The sequence below is a fragment of the Mobula hypostoma genome, chromosome 8 (assembly GCF_963921235.1).
Source record: "Mobula hypostoma chromosome 8, sMobHyp1.1, whole genome shotgun sequence".
Taxonomy (NCBI): Eukaryota; Metazoa; Chordata; class Chondrichthyes; order Myliobatiformes; family Myliobatidae; genus Mobula; species Mobula hypostoma.
In genome coordinates, this window is record NC_086104.1 from 88,918,002 (window position 1) to 88,938,779 (window position 20,778).

General features: G+C 43.6%; 1 protein-coding gene across 1 annotated transcript in view; it reads right to left on the reverse strand.

Annotated features, from left to right (window-relative positions):
* Positions 1-20,778, reverse strand: part of esr1 (estrogen receptor 1) — a 216,832-nt gene that overhangs the window by 21,482 nt on the left and 174,572 nt on the right. Inside the window, exon 5 of the mRNA XM_063056286.1 lies at positions 18,555-18,693. Within this exon, the coding sequence (XP_062912356.1) occupies positions 18,555-18,693 (139 nt within the window). The remainder of the gene's footprint in view (positions 1-18,554; positions 18,694-20,778) is intronic.

The window sequence follows — 20,778 nt, forward strand, 5'->3', positions numbered from 1 at the left end:
AGGAAAGCCCTGCACTCACAGGGAGAATGTACAAACTTTTATCAGACAGCACCAGAAATGAACTCTGAATGCTGGAACGGCCCAAGCTGTAATAGTGTTGTGCTAACCACTATGTTAACTTGGTGCCCCAATTTTTTGTAGCAGATGCAATCTAAACCAGCTACAGAAAGCCAAGTCTTACCCATCAATGTACAAATCACTCATCAGTTCTATGATTAATGTTAGTTTTGCAAATTAACCCCACTGGCAATGAAAGTTCACTTCTAAAAGTATGGATTCCCATTTTTTTCAATTTTTAATTGTTGTTTGTGTTCTTGCAGTATTTTCTTACTTTCTCTTCATTCTTCCTCATTAAAATATACTGTATACCTTTAAAGAGAGTACTTTCACAATCCCAGGAACACTCCAGAATGTTTCCCAGGCATTCAAATACACTTGAAGTAGAGTTACGGCAACAAAGCAGGAAACACAGTGGCCCATTTGCACAGCAAGATCCCTTCAACAGCAAGCCAACACTGGCCTTTCCATTTAATGACATTGACTGTGGGCTAAATATTGGCCAGAATACTGGGGGATTTCTCCAACTCTTCACTGACACTGTCAATGGTTACATTCATATTCACATTCAGATTTATTTTCTCATGTCCTGTATATCGAAACTTACAGTGAAATGTGTTAACAGCCAGCACACCCAAGGGTGTGCTAGGGGCAGCCCACAAGCATTGCCACACATTCTGGCACCAACATTGTACACCTACCATGCTCAGCAAAATAACACAGAATACAACAAAACAGAACTTACTAAGCAAAGAAGGATCCGCAATGAAACAAGCCCCATTCCTCCATCCAACCCACTCACATACACAGCGCTCTAATCCCAGGAACCTCAAAAGTTTGCATTACATCCACCTGAAAAGGCAGATGAGGCTTCAGTTAAAACCACTCCCTTAGGATTACATTGGAGTGCTGGCCTATAACCTTATACTCTGAGGAAGGTCTTGAACCCCCAACTTTATGATTCAGCAATTAGAGAACTAGTAATGTAACTGCAATGCTCCATATCTCTTCCTGCAGATGAATTGTCATTTCCTTCTCGGTCCTTATAGTGGTAAATTCTCAGGCCTTCAGTCCAGCTGCTTATGGAGATAGGTGGGTGCACTTCCCATTCTTGAGTTCCCGGATGGCTCGAGTATTATTTTGCCAGAAAGTGCCAGCTCACACTTCCAGAAATACCCATAACAATAATAAAAAGTACATTACAGGCACATTCCTTCCTAGCTAGGACTGGCCTCAGTGGGCAATGTGCATCCTCACAAAGGGGATAGACTGGGTGGTAGCAAAGACTTTTGTGTGTTGAAGTAAACTCTGGAACGGGAATGTACCCCAATGTAAACCCAAGTTCATGTGCATCGTCAGGGTGATCAGTAATTAGAATATCTGTCACCGCATTCTCAATGTCCCCAGGCAGGTGCTGAGCTCTGATTTACAAGACACCACCGCAAGTCATCACGTAGCAACCAGGTGTCAGTGCCTGTCTGGTGACCTTGTGGCTTTCAGCTCCAACGAGCAGACATGGCACCAGGCACAAGGCACAAAATGCTACCTGTACTGCCATTCATAGCACTCCTCATGTCTTCAGTCTCCCATTCTGTTCTGAACTGTCTGGGCTTGACAAAGGTTACGCCGAGAATGGGGTTGAGAGGAAAAATAAATCAACCATGATGCAGTGGTGGACCAGACTCGATGGGCTGAATTGCCTAATTTTGCTCCTAGGTCTTATGGTCTTGTAGTCATCATGAGGGCTCAGCCCCTACCAGCAGCTACACAGCAAGCGGTGTGGAAGGAAGAGCAGAAAGAGGCAATGGGTGGCCACCCTTATCCAGCCTGGCTGTCCACGGCAAGCTGCTACCAATAAATGATTTTAAAAATCACTGAAGACATTAAAACTGGATCTCCCCCCTCCTCTCCACCCCATTGAAATCAGTGAAAACATTGCCCCTTAGTGAGGAGACCCTGCTGTTAAGCTGATGGCAGTTGCTCATGGGGGTTGGCCTTAGTGGCGGTGGGGATCATTCACAGCATTGCACTCCCTCAGTCAAGCCTTATAAAGTCCAGCAGAAGAGTGCATTCACGTGAAATACCAGGAGTAGCTATCAGAAACCTGAGCACTCTTCACTTTCACTGAGCATGAATGTGTCTGCTTGACTGCGTTAAAAAGCCAGCACAAAATGAATTCTCCAAGCCAGATTTGTAAATCTAAATTTGTAAATTTGATTTGAATGAGTCCTTACTCTGCAGTCCGTTTTTCCTCTATGTGTCCTTACCTGTGCAAATGGCTGCAGCCAGCCTGGTGACTCAGCGCTGGCTTAGAGTGGAGGAGACTGCTGGTGGCCTTCAAGGATGACATCCAGCAGCTCTGGGTCGAGATGACCTGGATTAGGACCATGCCAGAAGCCGGAATCTGTGCTGATGGCCTGATAGACAGCAGCCAGGGGCACTGGGGAGAGTGGCGAGATCACGATTGTATTTATCCCGAAAGAAAATCGAGATCACACCACTCTCTCTCCTAGCTGCTCCACTGACCACAGTCACATCTCAAAGTACTCCTTGGCAACTCTGGTAACCTGCTAGAAGCAGATTGGTAAACTGCTGGGACAGCCTCCCGACCTCTTTGACCAGACCCCTGATCCCTACAGTCTGCACTGCTAAGGCAGTAACCAGATGTTGAGTGATGACTAATGAAGTTGCAATGGAAGCTGAGATATCATCAATCAAACATGCATAACAGTTAGGCAGGTTTGGAGTACACATCAGTGCTTTATCCAAAATGCACCTCTCCTTATTCCACCCATTACGAGATCTTAAAAACCAATCCTCAGGGGAATGATTTTCCCCAGAGTAAGAAAAACAAAGTTTACATTTGGCTTAGTCTCAGTCACTAATGTCAACAGGATGAAGGGGAAAATGAGCAAGAACTCTTATTTCCAACATGGAAATGAAAAACTGAGAGGTGACCAAAGGGTATAAGGAAGTAAACGGTAGGGATCAGGGATATAATCAAAAACTAAATGTTCCTGATGAAACTAATGTACATGTTGGGAAATACTACTTCACATGTGGAACTTAGGTAATCATGGAATGATTCAGAAATCCATTGTACACTGTGATAATGAGCTAGTAAATAAAGGTCTCATCTGTATCTATCTTCTAGTTACACGTTGAATTGATATTTCCCAATTTTATTACCATTAACTTACCCACTAGTGATCCCATTTCACTGCAGACTTGCAATTCAGTAACACTCAGACAAACAGTATACATTGCATTCTGTTGCCCAGAAATTCACCCTCTGTCAGAAGCACTGACACTAACACCCGCATGCTGTGTCCTAGTAAAGGCACATGAATTTTAATGGAATTAGCCTTGGTGAAAGGACGAAACTACAATCTGACCCAATATGGAGAAAGAATCTCAAAGCATAAATTTCTATTTGAATTATTTCTCCTTTGGATATTGATGTAGGTGGCAATCTTGGCTCCCTTCCCTAGTCGTGCTTGGGTGGTTTACCTGACCATGTTGGTTTTTGACCAAAGTTGCACATGGGCCAGATATAAAAGACAATGGGCCTTTACACGTAGCACTTTTGACAAATTTGTGGCTAAGCTCACTGACTCCAGCTTTTGATCAGCTAATTTTGTTTCAAACAAAAACTGAGTTCAAATTCCATCACCCTGGTGGAATTGAACTCGTGTTCTTTATACTTTATACTTTATTGTCGCCAAACAATTGGTACTAGAACTTACAATCATCACAGCGATATTTGATTCTGCGCTTCCCACTCCTTGGATTACAAATATTAAATATTAAAAATAGTTAAAATGAGTAAACATTAAAAATGTAAATTATAAATCATAAATAGAAAATAGAAAAATGGGAAGTAAGGTAGTGCAAAAAAACGGAGAGGCAGGTCTGGATATTTGGAGGGTACGGCCCAGATCCGGGTCAGGATCCGTGCAGCAGTCTTATCACAGTTGGAAAGAAGCCGTTCTCAAATCTAGCCATTCGAGTTTTCAAGCTCCTGAGCCTTCTGCCGGAGGGAAGAGGGACGAAAAGTGTTTTGGCTGGGTGGGTCGTATCCTTTATATTGTGAGTCTGGTTTACTGGTTCAGCCACTAGTAGATCCTACTGAGTAACACATACCAAATGCTGGAGGAATCCGGTCAGTCAGGCAGTGGAAAGGAATAAAGAGTCAATGGTTCAGGCCAAGACCCTTCCCATGATGAGGAATCTCATGCTTAGATTTTGATATTGATCATGGCACAGCTTTCTTCATAGTTAATCATGTTGCAAGTTGCATGTCAAATACTTAAAGCCCTTTCCCCAAATGACAAATGATATGAGTGCAATCATAATAAAAGCCAGAGGCTCCCACAGATATCTGAATGGTTCAATTGAAGTTTCATTAATATGTGCTCCAGTGACATGTACTGAATAAAGCGTGGATATGCCACCTAATGAAATGGAACGTACAGGCTTGCTTAAGTGGTGTCACCCTTGATAACTAGCTCATACAATTCTTGAGAATAAAATGATTATTCTTCTAGATTCATTGTGATGGACTTCTACAGTACATTCTCAAAACTGAAGTCATCTAGCCTAATCATAACAAATCTCCACAATCAGACATTACCTCCTCTTCCCATGCTGTGATTGCCATTAAAACTATTACTTTTAACCCAGGTGTTTCTCTGTCCACCCTCTTCCAAACCCCCTCCAAAACTGCCCACTGTATGGGACCACACCCTCCTGACTCCATTTTTGTCTGTGTTGGCTGCTTCTTCCCCATCTTCACCATGAGGTCTTGTGCACCGATGAAGCTGCCAGCATCTGTCAGTAGCAGTGCTATTGCTACGATGCTTGTGTTGTCCTACTCTGCTCTCTTAACAGCTGAGCCTCCGAATGCCGAGACCCCCAAGCTCTGGACTTCCTGTGAGCTCCAGACTGGTCCTCTGGCAGTTCTAGCAAATGTAAAAGGGGATAGTGTACCAACGGGTCAGTCTTTAGAATAAGTTACATGGAACAGTAAATTTAATCAATGTCATAATAATACTCTATCCCAGGGGTTCATGGACCCCTTGCTTAATGGTATTGGTTCATGGCATGAAAAAGGTTGGAAACCCCTGCTCTATCCTCTCCTGGCTTATGTTTATTCTTATCTGATCTGATCGATAACGGGTTGTTTATGATGTTGCTGCTTCTCTACATCACGTGAAGTCTCATTTTTCAACGAGACTTTATCTGTGATTCCCATTGAATAACCTGGGGAAGACTGGATGGACCTCAGCAAGCAAAAGGACAAACTACACACAACTGTAACAGTAAAGACAAGTAAACTGGGAAAAATAAATAAATTCAAGACCTATGCCACTCATAATTAACTTGCTCCATCCATATCCAGAGGTGGAAAGTAAGTTGATCACCAGACCTAAAGAAAGTACAATAGCCAATGATATTCCCAAGCTTGGAAAAGGGAGCATGTCCATTGAGGGAAAAAACCCCAAAACACCACATGGTCAGCCACAGGTAAAAGCTAGTACTGAATTTTCTGAAAAAAATCAGGAAAGAATTAAACTAATAATACAAATTAAACCCTATTCAACTACGTCACATCTTCTTTCATTTATATAAAAAACATAAAAGGAAGAACGTTTATTTTAAAAATAACCCTCTATACTATAAAATTACCAAATAAAGTATATCTAGCTATAAACACATACTTATGCTCAAAAACACATAAATTAGTCATAGAAAAGTAGCTTTGCTTGGAAATTACACTTGAACTGGTGTGTGTGCTTTAAATGGCAGGGCCAACTTATGGTCCCAGTCTATGACTGATTTCCCCTTGTCATTCTTTCCACTTTTAATGTGCTTGTCTTAAAGGAAGGCGTGAACTTTAAGTTATGGAGTCACATAGAACATAGAACAGTACCGTGCAGTAGAGGACCTTCAGCCCATGATGTTGTGATGGTCATTTAACGTAATCTAAGATCAATCTGACCTTCCCTCCTAAATAGCCCTCCATTTTTATATCACCCATATGCCTAACTAAGAGTTTTCTAAACGTCCCTAATGTATCTACCTCTACCATTACCCTGGCAGCGTTTTCACACACCCACCACTCTCTGTGTAAAAAAACATACTTCTGACATCCTCCTGGTACTTTCCTCCCATCACCTTAAAATGATGTCCCCTTATATGAGCCACTTCCACCCTGAAACAAGGCAGAGAAACAGGCCCTTTCACCTACCAAGCTTGTACCGGAGATTAAATACCTGTCCACATTAATCCTCTTTACCATCACCTGGCAGGTAGTCTTCCTATAAAATGCACAATAAATAAAATGCTTGTTTGGATTCTACTTAAATGTTGGGGACCGTTGCCAAGCTGTATGAGTCCTAATGCCCTTTCCTTGGACAACATCAGTGTCGTGGAGGGGGGAGACTTGCAGCATGGGCAACTGCCGGTCTTCCACACAACCTTGCCCAGGCCTCAGTCAATATCAAAATTGATGGACTGCCGAAGAAGAGAAGAAATGTTGGGGAGTACCTACATCCACCATCCCCCTTCCAGACTGAAATCTCTGCTTGGACTGTTTTACTCAGGCAAAGGGGCTGCATCAGTCAAAGTTGTTGTGACGCCATAAAATACTTCCCCTCTGAGGGAGAAGGCGAGCAATGCTCTCAAAACTTCTTCAGTCACGCTTCCTCCTTCTGCTGTTTGTAGATATCAAGGCAGGTGGAAAGAGGGAAGGGAGAGAGGGAGGTGGCTGGGGGTGGCACCTAGTGTGAAAGTTATATCATCAGAGTCTTGGAATATCACAGCATAGAAACACGCTGTTCGGCCCATCCAGTCCATGCTGAACTATTAATCTGCCCAGTCACATCGATCTGCACCGAGACCATAGCCATCCATACCTCTCCCATCCATTAACCTATCCAAATTTCTATTAAATGTTGAAATCAAACCTTCATCCACCACTTCTGCTGGCAGCCCATTCCACACTCTCACAACACTCTGAGTGAGGAAGGTCTCCCACATGGTCCACTTTTTAAACATTTCACCTTTTAACCTTAACCCATGACCTCTAGTTGTAGTCTCACCAACCTCAGTGGAAAAAAGCCTGCTTGCATTTACCTTATGTATGCCCTTCATAATTTTGTATATCTTTTATCAAGTCTCCTCTCAATCTTCTACGTTCCAAGGAATCTGGAAGCTTCAACCCTTCCATATCACTCAGGTCCTCAAGTCCTGGCAACATCCTTGTAAATTTTGTCTGCAGGCTTTCAAAATGAGTGCATGCAATACTCCAAATTAGGCCTCACCAACATCTTATAGAACTTCAACATAACATTTCAACTTCTGGATTCAATACTTTGATTTATGAAGGCCTATGTGTTAAAAGCTTTCTTTATGACTCTATCTACCATTTTTCTCAGCGGTTGATCAGGGCAGGACTGCGCAGGCGCATGTAAGTTGGCCCGTGTGGCAGCGGGAGTATTTAAAAGAGAGCAGTTTGTGGAAGTCGGCTATTTTTTTCGGTGGTTGATCGGGGCAGGACTGCGCAAGCACGTGTAAGTCGGCCTGTGAGGCAGCGGGAATATTTAAAAGACAGCAGTTTGACAGAGCGTACGACTTTGTAGCGGGCGACAGAGTAGAGGGAGACAGAGTAGTACGGCTTTGTCTCGAGAGGCTTTGGCGAGCAGAGGCTGAGGACGAGCTTCACTCCAAGTGAGGTAAGGCCAGGTAAGTTCCTTTAAAAGGAGAACGGTCTGCAGCGGTATTTTATTGGAAGCAAGGAAGGTGGCGAGGCTGTAGCGTATTGGGTAGGTCATGACAGCTGAAATCGGCCCTGTGGTTTGTTCATCCTGCAGCATGTGGGAAATCAGGGATACTTCCAGTGTCCCTGATGACTATGTGTGCAGGAAATGTGTCCAGCTGCTGCTTCTGGCAGACCACATTGAGCAGCTGGAGCTGCGATTGGATTCATACTGGAGCATCCGCGATGCTGAGAAAGTCGTGAATAGCACGTTCAATGAGTTGGCCACACCGCAGGTAAAGGCTACACAGACATAAAGGGAATGGGTGGCCACTAAACAGCGTAGCAGTTGGCAGGTAGTGCTGGAGTCCCCTGAGGTCATCTCCCTCCTAAACAGATATACTTACTTGGATACTGTTGGGGGAGATGTCTCATCAGGGGAAGGCAGCAGCAGCTGAGTTCATGGCACCATGGGTGGCTCTGTGGCACAGGAGGGAAGGAAAAGGAGTGGGAGAGCTATAGTGATAGGGGATTCGATTGTAAGGGGAATAGATAAGCGTTTCTGCGGCCGCAAACGAGACTCCAGGAGGGTATGTTGCCTCCCTGGTGCAAGGGTCAAGGATGTCTCTGAGCGGCTGCAGGACATTCTGGAGTGGGAGGGTGAACAGCCATTGGTCGTGGTGCACATAGGTACCAACGATATAGGTAAAAAACAGGATGAGGTCCTGCAAGGTGAATTTAGGGAGTTAGGAGATAAACTAAAAAGTAGGACCACAAAGGTAATAATCTCTGGATTACTACCAGTGCCACGTGCTATTCAGAGTAGAAATAGGAGGATATTTCAGATGAGTACGTGGCTTGAAAAATGGTGCAAGGGGGAGGAATTCAAATTTCTGGGGCATTGGAACCAGTTCTGGAGGAGTTGGGACTGGTACAAGCAGGACGGTCTGCACCTGGGCTGGACTGAAACCAATGTCCTAGGGGGAGTGTTTGCTAGTGTTGTCCAGGAGGATTTAAACTAATGTGGCAGGGGGATGGGAACAAGTGCAGAGAGACAGAGGGGTGTAAAGTGAGGGTGGAAGCAAAAAATAGTAAGGTGAAAAGTTAAAGTTGCAGGCCGGCAAATCCAGGGCAAAAATCAAAAAGGGCCACTTTTCAACATAATTGTGTAAGGGCTAAAAGTGTTGTAAAAACAAGCCTGAAGGCTTTGTGTGTCAATGCAAGGAGCATTCGTAACAAGGTGGATGAATTGAATGTGCAGATAGTTATTAATGAATATGATATAGTTGGGATCACAGAGACATGGCTCCAGGGTGACCAGGGATGGGAGCTCAACATTCAGGGATATTCAATATTCAGGAGGGATAGACAGGAAAGAAAAGGAGGTGGGGTGGCGTTGCTGGTTAAAGAGGAGATTAACGCAATAGAAAGGAAGGACATTAGCTGGGAGGATGTGGAATCGATATGGGTAGAGCTGCATAACACTAAGGGGCAGAAAATGCTAGTGGGAGTTGTGTACAGGCCACCTAACAGTAGTAGTGAGGTTGGGGATGGCATTAAACAGGAAATTAGAAATGCATGCAATAAAGGAACAGCAGTTATAATGGGTGACTCAATCTACATATAGATGGGTGAACCAAATTGGTAAGGGTGCTGAGGAAGAGGATTTCTTGGAATGTATGCGGGATGGTTTTCTGAACCAACATGTCGAGGAACCAACTAGAGAGCAGGCCATCCTAGACTGGGTATAGAGCAATGAGGAAGGGTTAGTTAGCAATCTTGTCATGAGAGGCCCCTTGGGTAACAGTGACCATAATATGGTGGAATTCTTCAGTAAGATGGAGAGTGATATAGTTAATTCAGAAACAAAGGTTCTAAACTTAAAGAAGGGTAACTTTGAAGGTATGAGACGTGAATTAGCTAAGATAGACTGGCAAATGATACTTAAAGGGTTGATGGTGGATATGCAATGGCAAGCATTTAAAGATCGCATGGATGAACTACAACAATTGCTCATCCCAGTTTGGCAAAAGAATAAACCAGGGAAGGTAGTGCACCCTTGGCTGACAAGGGAAATTAGGGATAGTATCAATTCCAAAGAAGAAACCTACAAATTAGCCAGAAAAAGCGGCACAGCTGAGGACTGGGAGAAATTCAGAGTCCAGCAGAGGAGGACAAAGGGCTTAATTAGGAAAGGGAAAAAAGATTATGAGAGAAAGCTGGCAGGGAACTTAAAAACTGACTGCAAAAGCTTTTATAGATATGTGAAAAGAAAAAGATTGGTTAAGACAAATGTAGGTCCCTTACAGCCAGAAACAGGTGAATTGATCATGGGGAACAAGGACATGGCAGACCAATTGAATAACTACTTTGGTTCTGTCTTCACTAAGGAGGACATAAATAATCTTCCGGAAACAGTAGGGGACCGAGGGTCTAGTGAGAAGGAGAAACTGAGGAAATACATGTTAGTAGGGAAGTGGGGAGAGGGAACGTCGACTCAGGCCATGAGAGGACCATGTCGGGCATTTTCATGCCGTACAAGGTGCAGATTGGAAGCCTGTGTGGGGTGCCACTCCTCGCAGAGGTGTTAGGTAAATTGACGGGATTAAAGGCAGATAAATCCCTAGGGCCAGATGGTCTGCATCCTAGAGTGCTTAAGGAAGTAACCCAAGAAATAGTGGATGCATTAGTGATAATTTTTCAAAACTCTTTAGATTCTGGACTAGTTCCTGAGGATTGGAGGGTGGCTAATGTAGCCCCGCTTTTTAAAAAAAGAGGGAGAGAGAAACCAGGGAATTATAGACTGGTTAGCCTAACGTCGGTGGTGGGGAAACTGCTAGAGTCAGTTATCAAAGATGTGATAACAGCACATTTGGAAAGTGGTAAAATCATCGGACAAAGTCAACATGGATTTGTGAAAGGAAAATCATGTCTGACAAATCTCATAGAATTTTTTGAGGATGTAACTAGTAGAGTGGATAGGGGAGAACCAGTGGATGTGTTATATTTGGATTTTCAAAAAGCTTTTGACAAGGCCCCACACAGGAGATTAGTGTGCAAACTTAAAGCACACGGTATTGGGGGTAAGGTATTGATGTGGATGGAGAATTGGTTGGCAGACAGGAAGCAAAGAGTGGGAATAAATGGGACCTTTTCAGAATGGCAGGCAGTGACTAGTGGGGTACCGCAAGGCTCAGTGCTGGGACCCCAGTTGTTTACAATATATATTAATGACTTAGACGAGGGAATTAAATGCAGCATCTCCAAGTTTGCGGATGACACGAAGCCGGGCGGCAGTGTTAGCTGTGAGGAGGATGCTAAGAGGATGCAGGGTGACTTGGATAGTTTAGGTGAGTGGGAAAATTCATGGCAGATGCAAATTAATGTGGATAAATGTGAGGTTATCCACTTTGGTGGCAAGAACAGGAGAACAGTTTATTATCTGAATGGTGGCCGATTAGGAAAAGGGAAGGTGTAACAAGACCTGGGTGTCATTATACACCAGTCATTGAAAGTGGGCATGCAGGTACAGCAGGCGGTGAAAAAGGCGAATGGTATGCTGGCATTCATAGCAAGAGGATTCGAGTACAGGAGCAGGGAGGTACTACTGCAGTTGTAAATAGCCTTGGTGAGACCACACCTGGAGTATTGTGTGCAGTTTTGGTCCCCTAATCTGAGGAAAGACATTCTTGCCATAGAGGGAGTACAAGGAAGGTTCACCAGATTGATTCCTGGGATGGCAGGACTTTCATATGAAGAAAGACTGGATCGACTAGGCTTATACACTCTGGAATTTAGAAGATTGAGGGGGGATCTTATTGAAACGTATAAAATTCTAAAGGGATTGGACAGGCTAGATGCAGGAAGATTGTTCCCGATGTTGGGGAGGTCCAGAACGAGGGGTCACAGTTTGAGGATAAAGGGGAAGCCTTTTAGGACCGAGATGAGGAAAAACTTCTTCACACGGAGAGTGGTGAATCTGTGGAATTCTCTGCCACAGGAGACAGTTGAGGCCAGTTCATTGGCTGTATTTAAGAGGGAGTTAGATATGGCCCTTGTGGCTAAAGGGATCATGGGGTATGGAGAGAAGGCAGGTACAGGGTTCTGAGTTGGATGATCAGCCATAATCGTACTGAATGGCGGTGCAGGCTTGAAGGGCCGAATGGCCTACTCCTGCAACTATTTTCTATGCTTCAATGTTTACCTATAAAGCCACTTTCAATGAATTATGGACCTTTATTCTCAGATCTCTTTGTTCTACTACACTCCTTAGTGCCCTACCTAGCCTGGTTGGTCCTGCTGACAAGCAATTGTCTGCACTAAATTTCATCTGCCATTTTTCAGTCGATTTTTCCAGCTGGTCCAAATCTTGCTGCAAGCTCTAATAGCCTTCCTCACTGTGCACTCCACCCCCAATCTTTGTGTCATCCATAAATTTATTACCTGTTTCAAAACCCTGGGTTATAGCCCATCTGTTCAATGTGACTTATCTACTTTCAGACCTTTCAGCATCCTGAACAAGTTCTCCTTAGTGATAATGACTCCAGTCACTTCTTCCCTGTGACGCTTTTGAATTTCTGGCATGTTGCTGGTCTCTTCCCCAGTGAATTAAGTTTGTCTGTAATTTCTTTGTCTCCTATTACTACCTCCCCAGCATTATTTTCCAGCCGTCTCTCTCTCCTGTCTCTCTCTTACTCTTTATAAATCTGTAAAAATGTTTGGTATCCTCTTTTTTATTATTGGCAAGCCCTCCTTCACATTTCATCTTTTCTCTCTTTATAGCTTTTTTAGTGTCTTCTGCTCATTTATAAAAAATTCCCAATCCTCAAGCTGCCAGCTAGTTTTTGCTATATTGTATGTCCTCTGCTTTTATGACTTCCCTTGTCAGCCACAGTTGTTTCATCCTCCCTTTTTATTCTTTGAGATGAAGCGATCCTGCGTCTTCTGAATTACTTCTAGAAACTCCAGCCATTGCTGCTCTACAGTCATCCCTGCTAGCTTCCCCCTTCCAATCAACTTTGTCCAGCTCCTCTCTCATGTCTGTGTAGCTTCCTTTACTCAACTGTAATACAGATGACACCTGATTTTAGCTCTTCCTCTCAAACTGCTGGGCAAATTTATCACTGCCTCTGTAGGGTTCCTTCACCTTCCCTAATCAAATCTGGTTCATTACACAATGCTCAATCCGGAATTGCCGTTCCCCTAATGGGCTCAACCATAAATTGCTCTGAAAAAAAAGCCATCTCATAGGATTCTATAAATTCCTTCTCTTGGGATCTAGCACCAACCTTATTTTCCCTAGGCTGCCTGCATATTGAATTAACCCATTTACACGCATTTTTTATTTCCCGTTGGAATTTGTACCCCACATCCTGGCTACTGCACAGATGTTTGTCTATATCTCCCATCAGGGTGTTTTTTTTCTCTTTTGCGGTTTCTCAACTCTATCCACAAGGATTTTACATCATCTGATTCTATGTCACAATGTTCTGAGGATTTGATTCCATTTTTTACCAACTAAGATAAACCACCCCTCTGGCCACCTGCCTATCCTTTTGATACAATGTGCATCCTTGGATGTTAAGCTCCCAACTAAGATTTTCTTTCAACAATGACTCAGTGATGCTCAGTGTCATGCCTGCCCGTCTCTAACTGCACTACAAGATCGTTGACCTTATTTTGAATGCTGCATGTATTCAAATATTACACCTTCAGTCTCGTATTCATCACCCTTCTTTTCAATTTTGTCTCTACGATGCCTGAAGTTAGATACCTATCAATTTCTAAACTTTATGTCTTATTCTTTATCCAGACTTCAGTAACCTCTCCTCACTCTCCTTCCTTTTCACTTTATCCCTATTTTTCCACGCTGTTGAACCCACTCCCTTACTATTTAGTTTCAAGCCCTATCCACATCCCTAGTTATGCGATTCACCAGGACCCTGGTCCTAGCATGGTTCATAGCCTGCCCCATTGGATCAGCTCCCTCCTTCCCCAAAACTGGTGCCAATGTCCAACTTCTCCTGCAACAATCTTTGAGCCACGCATTTAACTTTCAGATCACATTAATCCTTTGCCAATTTGCACATGGCTCAGGTAACAATTCAGAGATTATTACATTTTTTGTTAAGTGTTTTAATTTAGTTATCAACCCAGACATTCTTCTCAATCCTCTACCCCTAATTTTAAACTAAGCTCCTCTGGATACAGATGCCTCTGCTATGGGGAGAAGTTTCCTATTACCTACCTATCCAAATGCCTCATCTTTTTGCATAACATAATCAGGTCCTCCCTTAGCTTCCTCCCCTGCAAGGAAAGCAAACCTAACATTTCCGGTATCTCCTTACAACTGAAACCCAGGCGATATCCTGGTGAATTTCACATGCACCATCTGCAGAACAATCATTTCCTTCTTTTACTGCAGTAACAAGAATCGTACACAATATTCCAGCTGTGACCACACCTTTCTGCTCTTATATTCTGTATCCCAGTCAATGAAGGGAAACACTTTCTCTTTCTTCACCACCCTACCAACATAATATCACATTCAGGGATCCATGGACTCAAAGACCAGCATCCCTCAATACTCCCGTGGGTGTTACCATTGATAGAACAAGTCCAAGCCTTACTTGTCCTCCCAAGGTGTATTGCATCATATGTATCAGAATTAAATTCCATCCGCCATTGCTCTTTCCATGAACCAACTCATCAATATCGCCCTTTTGCCTAAGACCACCTACCTCACTATCCACCCCACCACATTTCATGGGTACTTGCTCATCACATCTCCTGCATTCATGAGCAAACCATCTATAACAATCAGGGTTCCAGCATTAACCAGCAGGGTACACTAGGGATCACAGGTTTCCAATCACAAATACAACCCCCCACTATCACCCTCTGCCTCCTATTACCAGGCCAATTCTGGATCAAATTGAAGCATGCCAGAGTTCATGTTACACCTAAGCCCCTCACCCCACTACCCTCTCAGACCACAGCAACATGGCCTAATCTTTCTTCCCCTTGTGTAACTATCAAGTTGCCCCTAAAAGAGGCAATTTGGTTTATGACTGTCACATGCACTGAGATACAGTGAAAAGCTTGTCTAGCCTACTGTTCAGATTAGATCATTACACCATGCATTGAGGTGGAATAATACCAGTAAGCAAAATAAAGTGTAATAGTCACAGGGAATGTGCAGTACAGTGAAACAATAAGGTTCAAGGGACTCTATGCAATGGGGAACTGTTCAATCGTCTTATAACAGTGCAGGGTGCAGAGGAGATTTACAAGGATGTCGCCTGGATTGGGGAGCATGCCTTATGAAAATAGGTTGAGTGAACTTGTCCTTTTCTCCTTGGAGCGATGGAGGATGAGAGGTGACCTGGTAGAGGTGTACAAGATAATGAGAGGCATTGATTGTGTGGATAGCCAGAGGCTTTTCCCCAGGGCTGAAATGGCTAGCATGAGAGGGTATAGTTTAAAGGTGCTTGGAAGTAGGCACAAGGGGGAATGTCAGAGGTAACTTTTTTCACACAGAGAGTGGTGGGTGCGTGGAATACACTGAGAGCGATAATGGTAGAGGTGGATACAACAGGGTCTTTTAAGAGACCCTTAGGTAGGTACATGGAGCTTAGAAAAATAGAGGGCTATGTGGTAGGGAAATCCAAGGCAGTTTCTAGAGTAGGTTACATGGTCGGCACAACATTGTGGGCTGAAGGGCCTGTAATGTGCTATGGATTTCTGTGAGTCTATGATTCTAATAACAGTGGTGTAGGAGCTGTCCTTGAGCCTGGTGGTACATGATTTCAGGCTTTTGTATCTTCTGCCCAGTGGAAGAGGGGAGAAGAGAGAATATCTGAGGTGGGTGAAATCCTGGATTAAGCTGGCTGCTCTACAGAGGCAGTGAGAAGTATAGACAGAGTCCACGGAGGGGAGGCTGTTTTCTGTGACGTGCTGAGCTTTGTCCACAACTCTACAGTTTCTTGCAGTCACGTGCAGAGCTTTGCATATCAACCCATTATGTATCCAGATAGAATACTTTCTGTGTTGCATTGATAAATTCACTCCCAATATTTGCCCCAACTAAATTGATAAATTGGTTTATTATTGTCACATGTGCCAAGTTACAGTGAAAAACTGGTTTTGCATGCCACCCATACAGATCATTTCATCACATTAGTGCCTTGAGGGAGTACGACGGGAAAATAGTAACAAAATGCAGGATAAAGTGAGGTCAACGCTCTGGCAAGGAAGTTCTTCTCAAATTCCTCATGAGTACTAATCATGACATTCATTCATGACCCCTAGATTTGCTTTTCATCGCTCATGGACTCCTGAAATGTAAACACTTCGGAAAACATAGCAAAACCCTGATTAACTGATCAAACTCCTTCACAATTTTAAGGACCTCCAATGGATCACATCTCAGACTTCCTTATCCAAACCATAGAGCTCAGCCCTTCCTGGTCGTTATACTCTTCTGTTTCTTCATCTATGCCCCTTTTGCAGACTTCTTGTCTGTTTTTCTATGTCTGGAATGGAGAGAAGAACCACTCACTATTGATAGTACCACTGTACAAAGTTCCTACAATCACTGAGTCATTGTCAGAAACAGACCAATCATACACAACAAGCAGGAAGTGGTTGAAAATCTCCATTTAAACTGATTTTTAAACTGGCTGCCAGGCAATCTCTTTCTCACTTGAGCAAACCCCCTTCACAATTCTATCCCACTGCTACCTTAGACAACAGCCATAATAGACAAGTGTGAGGCTGATCAGTCCTAAACAATCCAACTTCTTAATCTCTTTATGCAACTATTAAATGATAAAGGGCAAAGTATTTACTGCGTCAATGTTAGATCTCCAAAGAATCTCTGCACGGTGCAGTTGAGACTTTGTTTATGCTCCATGGCTGTGTAGGAACTCCTTTCTCCGGATGAGAAACAACTGGTAAAATGGGACTAGATATAGAATCACCTCAGCTATAATACACAGTCAGGAAAAGCAGCGATGGTATATCTTAAACCTTGGAAACTGGATCTAGTCAAAATTGGAATGCTTCCCAGTGCAGTGTGGGACAGCCCCAGTGCAGGCACCATTCTGACCACACAGGGAGACATTGGTCAATGTGCCCAAGGATTCTGATACAGCTCAGGGTGTGTGGGAGGGTAGTAAGATTTCAGAATGTGGACAAGCTCACTGCTTCAATGTTAGGAGGAGTGCTCTTACTCTTCCTAACTCCGCAATAACGGAAATAAAGAAACATTCCCTAGTCGCTGGTTTAGGAGCTGAACACGCGGAAGAAATAGACAATGCTTTGTGCTGCCATGGTCACCAAATGAGATTTGGGCCCAAATGTCAGATTCATGTCTACACTGGATATCTACAGGAAAGGCTTAACCAGCCACTGCACAAAGTGGAATTAGCATGTTCAACCTCTGTTTATGCCTGGAAATCAGGTTCACGACACTCAGTGCCCACACACTCTGTTAAGCTCCTGCACATTTTGTGATATCTGCTGGGATATAGGGGTGAGCAGTGGCTGGAAATAGCTCATCCTTTCAAAGTTTAGCTGGAAAAAGTGCTGATGTTCTTCCTGGTTTCATGCTGAATGAAGCAAAGAGACATTTGCTAGTATAAACACAAGAGGTTCTGCAGACGCTGGAAATCTTCAGCAACACACACAAAACACTGGAGAGCTCAGCTAGTCAGGCAGCATCTATGGAGGGGAATAAGCAGTCAACGTTTCAGACTGAGACCCTTCACCTGCACTGGAAAGTAAGGGGGCAGGGGAAGGAGAACAAACTGGCAGGTGAGACCGGGATGGGAAATTGTGGATGGTGTAGGAGGGAGGATGAAGAAAAAAGCTGGGAGATGATGATATGCAGAAGAGGTAAAGGGATGAAGAAGAAGGAATCTAATAGGAGAGGGCAGAGCCTTTGGGAAGAAAGGAAAAGAGGAGAGATATCAGAGGGAGGTGATGGGCAGCTGAGGCAACACTTTAACTGCGAGTTGCTTGGGCTCCAGTGCGGCCTCCTCTACATCACTGGACAGAAAGAAAAGAGGGGATAGGGGAACCAGAATGGGGAATGGGAAACGAGAGAAGGGGTGGGAGATGAATTTCACGGAATTTAGATTTAGAGAAATTGATGCTCATGCTATGAAGTTGGAGGTTACTCAGACAGAATATGAGGTGTTGCTCCTCCAACCTGAGTATGGCCTCATCATGGCAGTAGAGGAGGTCATGGACAGACATGTCAGAATGGGAATAAAGAAGTCAAATTGAAATGGGTGGCCACTGGGAAATATTGCCTTTTGCGGCAGATAGAGCAAAGGTGCTTGACGAGGCAATTCCCCAATGTACTTCGTGTCTCATTGATGTAGAGGAGGCCACACTGGAGCCCAATAGACTCACAGGTGAAGTGTTGCCTCACTTGTAAGGACTGTTTGGGGCCCTGAATGGTGGTGAGAGAGGAGGTGTAGGGGCACGTGTAACATTGTCCCACTCCCTGGTGGCCAGTTTTGGAGCTGGAATGAACCACAGTTTGTATCGTGCTGACCAGCTCTTTAGTTTAAGTCAATGAGATTTGTATTGTGTGCTCCTAGTGAGACAAGATAGAATGAGAATAATCAGGAAAAAGGAGAGTTTGCATGAGTGTAACATGTTTCATTAATGCACCCAAGAGATGTACAGAGTCCAACATTACATCTGTGCAAACTAATTAGTTAAATACCTTTCCAAAACCAAATCTGGAGCAAATATGAGTTTTCCTGGATGTTCCATGGAGCGCCAGACAAGGCCAATCATCAAAATTTCTAACCAGCAGCATTCCAATAGTTGCACCTGGTCATGAAGGGTTAAATCGACAAATCCTGGAAATAGGGGATGGGGGGTTTGGGGGGAAGACAGTGTTAGGGATGAATATACACTGCATACCATGAAAACAAGACACTAATTACACACATTGCTAACAAATGCACCCTTTCCAGTGAACCAAACAAAGTACAGGTCAATGGAGCAATCTATCAAATATTACCTTCATCAAAAAATATATTTGGTAAAAGGGTTAAATTGTGAGAACACATTGGACAGATCAGGTTTGTGCTGGCTTAATAAAAGATTCAAGATGTGCTAAGTTAAGGAATCACGGAGGTTTCACCAAAATGGGGTGTCCAGAACAAAGGGGAAAAACTTTGAAATTGGAGACCACTCACTCAAGATATCCTGAAGAAAAAGGTCAGTGAATATCTGGAACTCTCCTTTGAAAGATCAGTGAGATTGACACTGAACTGAAAGTGATCATTAATAATCATATTTCTATATAAGATAAGCACCAAGGAAAAAGAAAATAGCAAGAATGGGCTACTCAGCCCCTCAAGCCTGCGCTTCTGTTCAATATGATCATGACTGATTTGTCTCAGGCCTGCTCTGCCAGTTCATTATAGTCCTCAGTTCTCTGATCTTTCCAAAGTATACTTCCCTCCCCTTTAATGACTCCAAATGATCCAGTCAGCACAACCATCTGGATAGGTTCTGGAATCGATGAGTGTCTGCCTTCAGTCTCCTGTACCTCCTTCCTGAGGGTAGCAAGCTCCGCCACACTCTGCCAGCTCTTCCTACATATCTCAAGTTTCAAGCTACCCGCTAGCTTTTCACTATATCTCCTTTTTCAAGATTTTCTCACTAATGTAAGTCATAATCCCTTAAGGTCTTGTATGTTTCAATGAAGTCTTTCTCTCATTCTTCTAAACTCCAGATATTGCAGATCCAAATTTGCTAGCCATGCTTAAGCTTTTGGCAACTTTTGCTTATGTACTTATGGTTCACTGACTCTAATAAAGCTTAGTAATGGGGATACAACTAACTTGATTGTGAATTAAATCAAAGGCACCTTTCCAAGCTCCTTTCTGAATTAGTTCAAAGTTTATAATATCTCTGAATAGCTTCATAGTGGAGATTAGTTCAATATACAATGAACTAATCTTGAAAATAACAAGGCAAAGCAAGATAATGGAGCAAATAACAAGTTGTTGGAGGAACATAACGGTTCAGGCAGCATCTGTGGAAGGAAATGGACAGGCAACGTTTTGGTCAAGTCCCTTCATCTGAACTGCAATGTGATGATGTAATGGAACTTAGATACAGAAATCAGGTTCCATCTGAATGTCAGAACATGCTCTAATGGTCTTCTTCAGTTCTCATGTTCCCCTCTGCAAATGGATCCTCAACTTCCTAAGCAGAAGACCACAATTTGTGCCAATCGGAAATCACATCTCCACCTCGCTGATAACCAACATCGGCCTACCTCAGGGATGTGTGCGTAGCCCACTGCTCTACTGTCTCCACACCCATGACTGTGTGGATAGGCACAGCTCAAATGCCATCTATAAGTTTGCTGATGATACAACCATTGTTGGCAGAATTTCAGATGGTGACGAGAGGGCATATAGGAGCAAGATCTATCAGTTAGTTGAGTGGTGTCATAGCAACAACCTTGCACTCAATGTCAGTAATACCAAAGGATTGATTGTGGACTTCCGAAAGAGTAAGGTGAGGGAATACACACCATTCTTCAGAGGGAGCAGAAGTGGAAAGGGTGAGCAGTTTCAAGTTCCTGGGTGTCAACATCTCTGAGGAACTATCCTGGGCCAAACATATTGATGCAGCTGTGTGGAAAATGTGGAAAATTGTCCAGGTATGTCCTGTACACAAGAAACAGGACAAGTCCAACCCAGCCAATTATCGCTCCATCAGCCTACTCTCAATCATCAGCAGAGTAATGGAAGGGGTCATCAACAGTGCTATTATGCAGCACCTACTCAGCAATAACCTGCTTACGGATGCCCAGTTTGGGTTCCATCAAGGCCACTCAGCTCCTGACCTCAGCATCTCCTTGGTCCAAACGTGGACCAAAGAGCTAAATACCAGAGGTGAGGTGAGAGTGATAGTCCTACCTA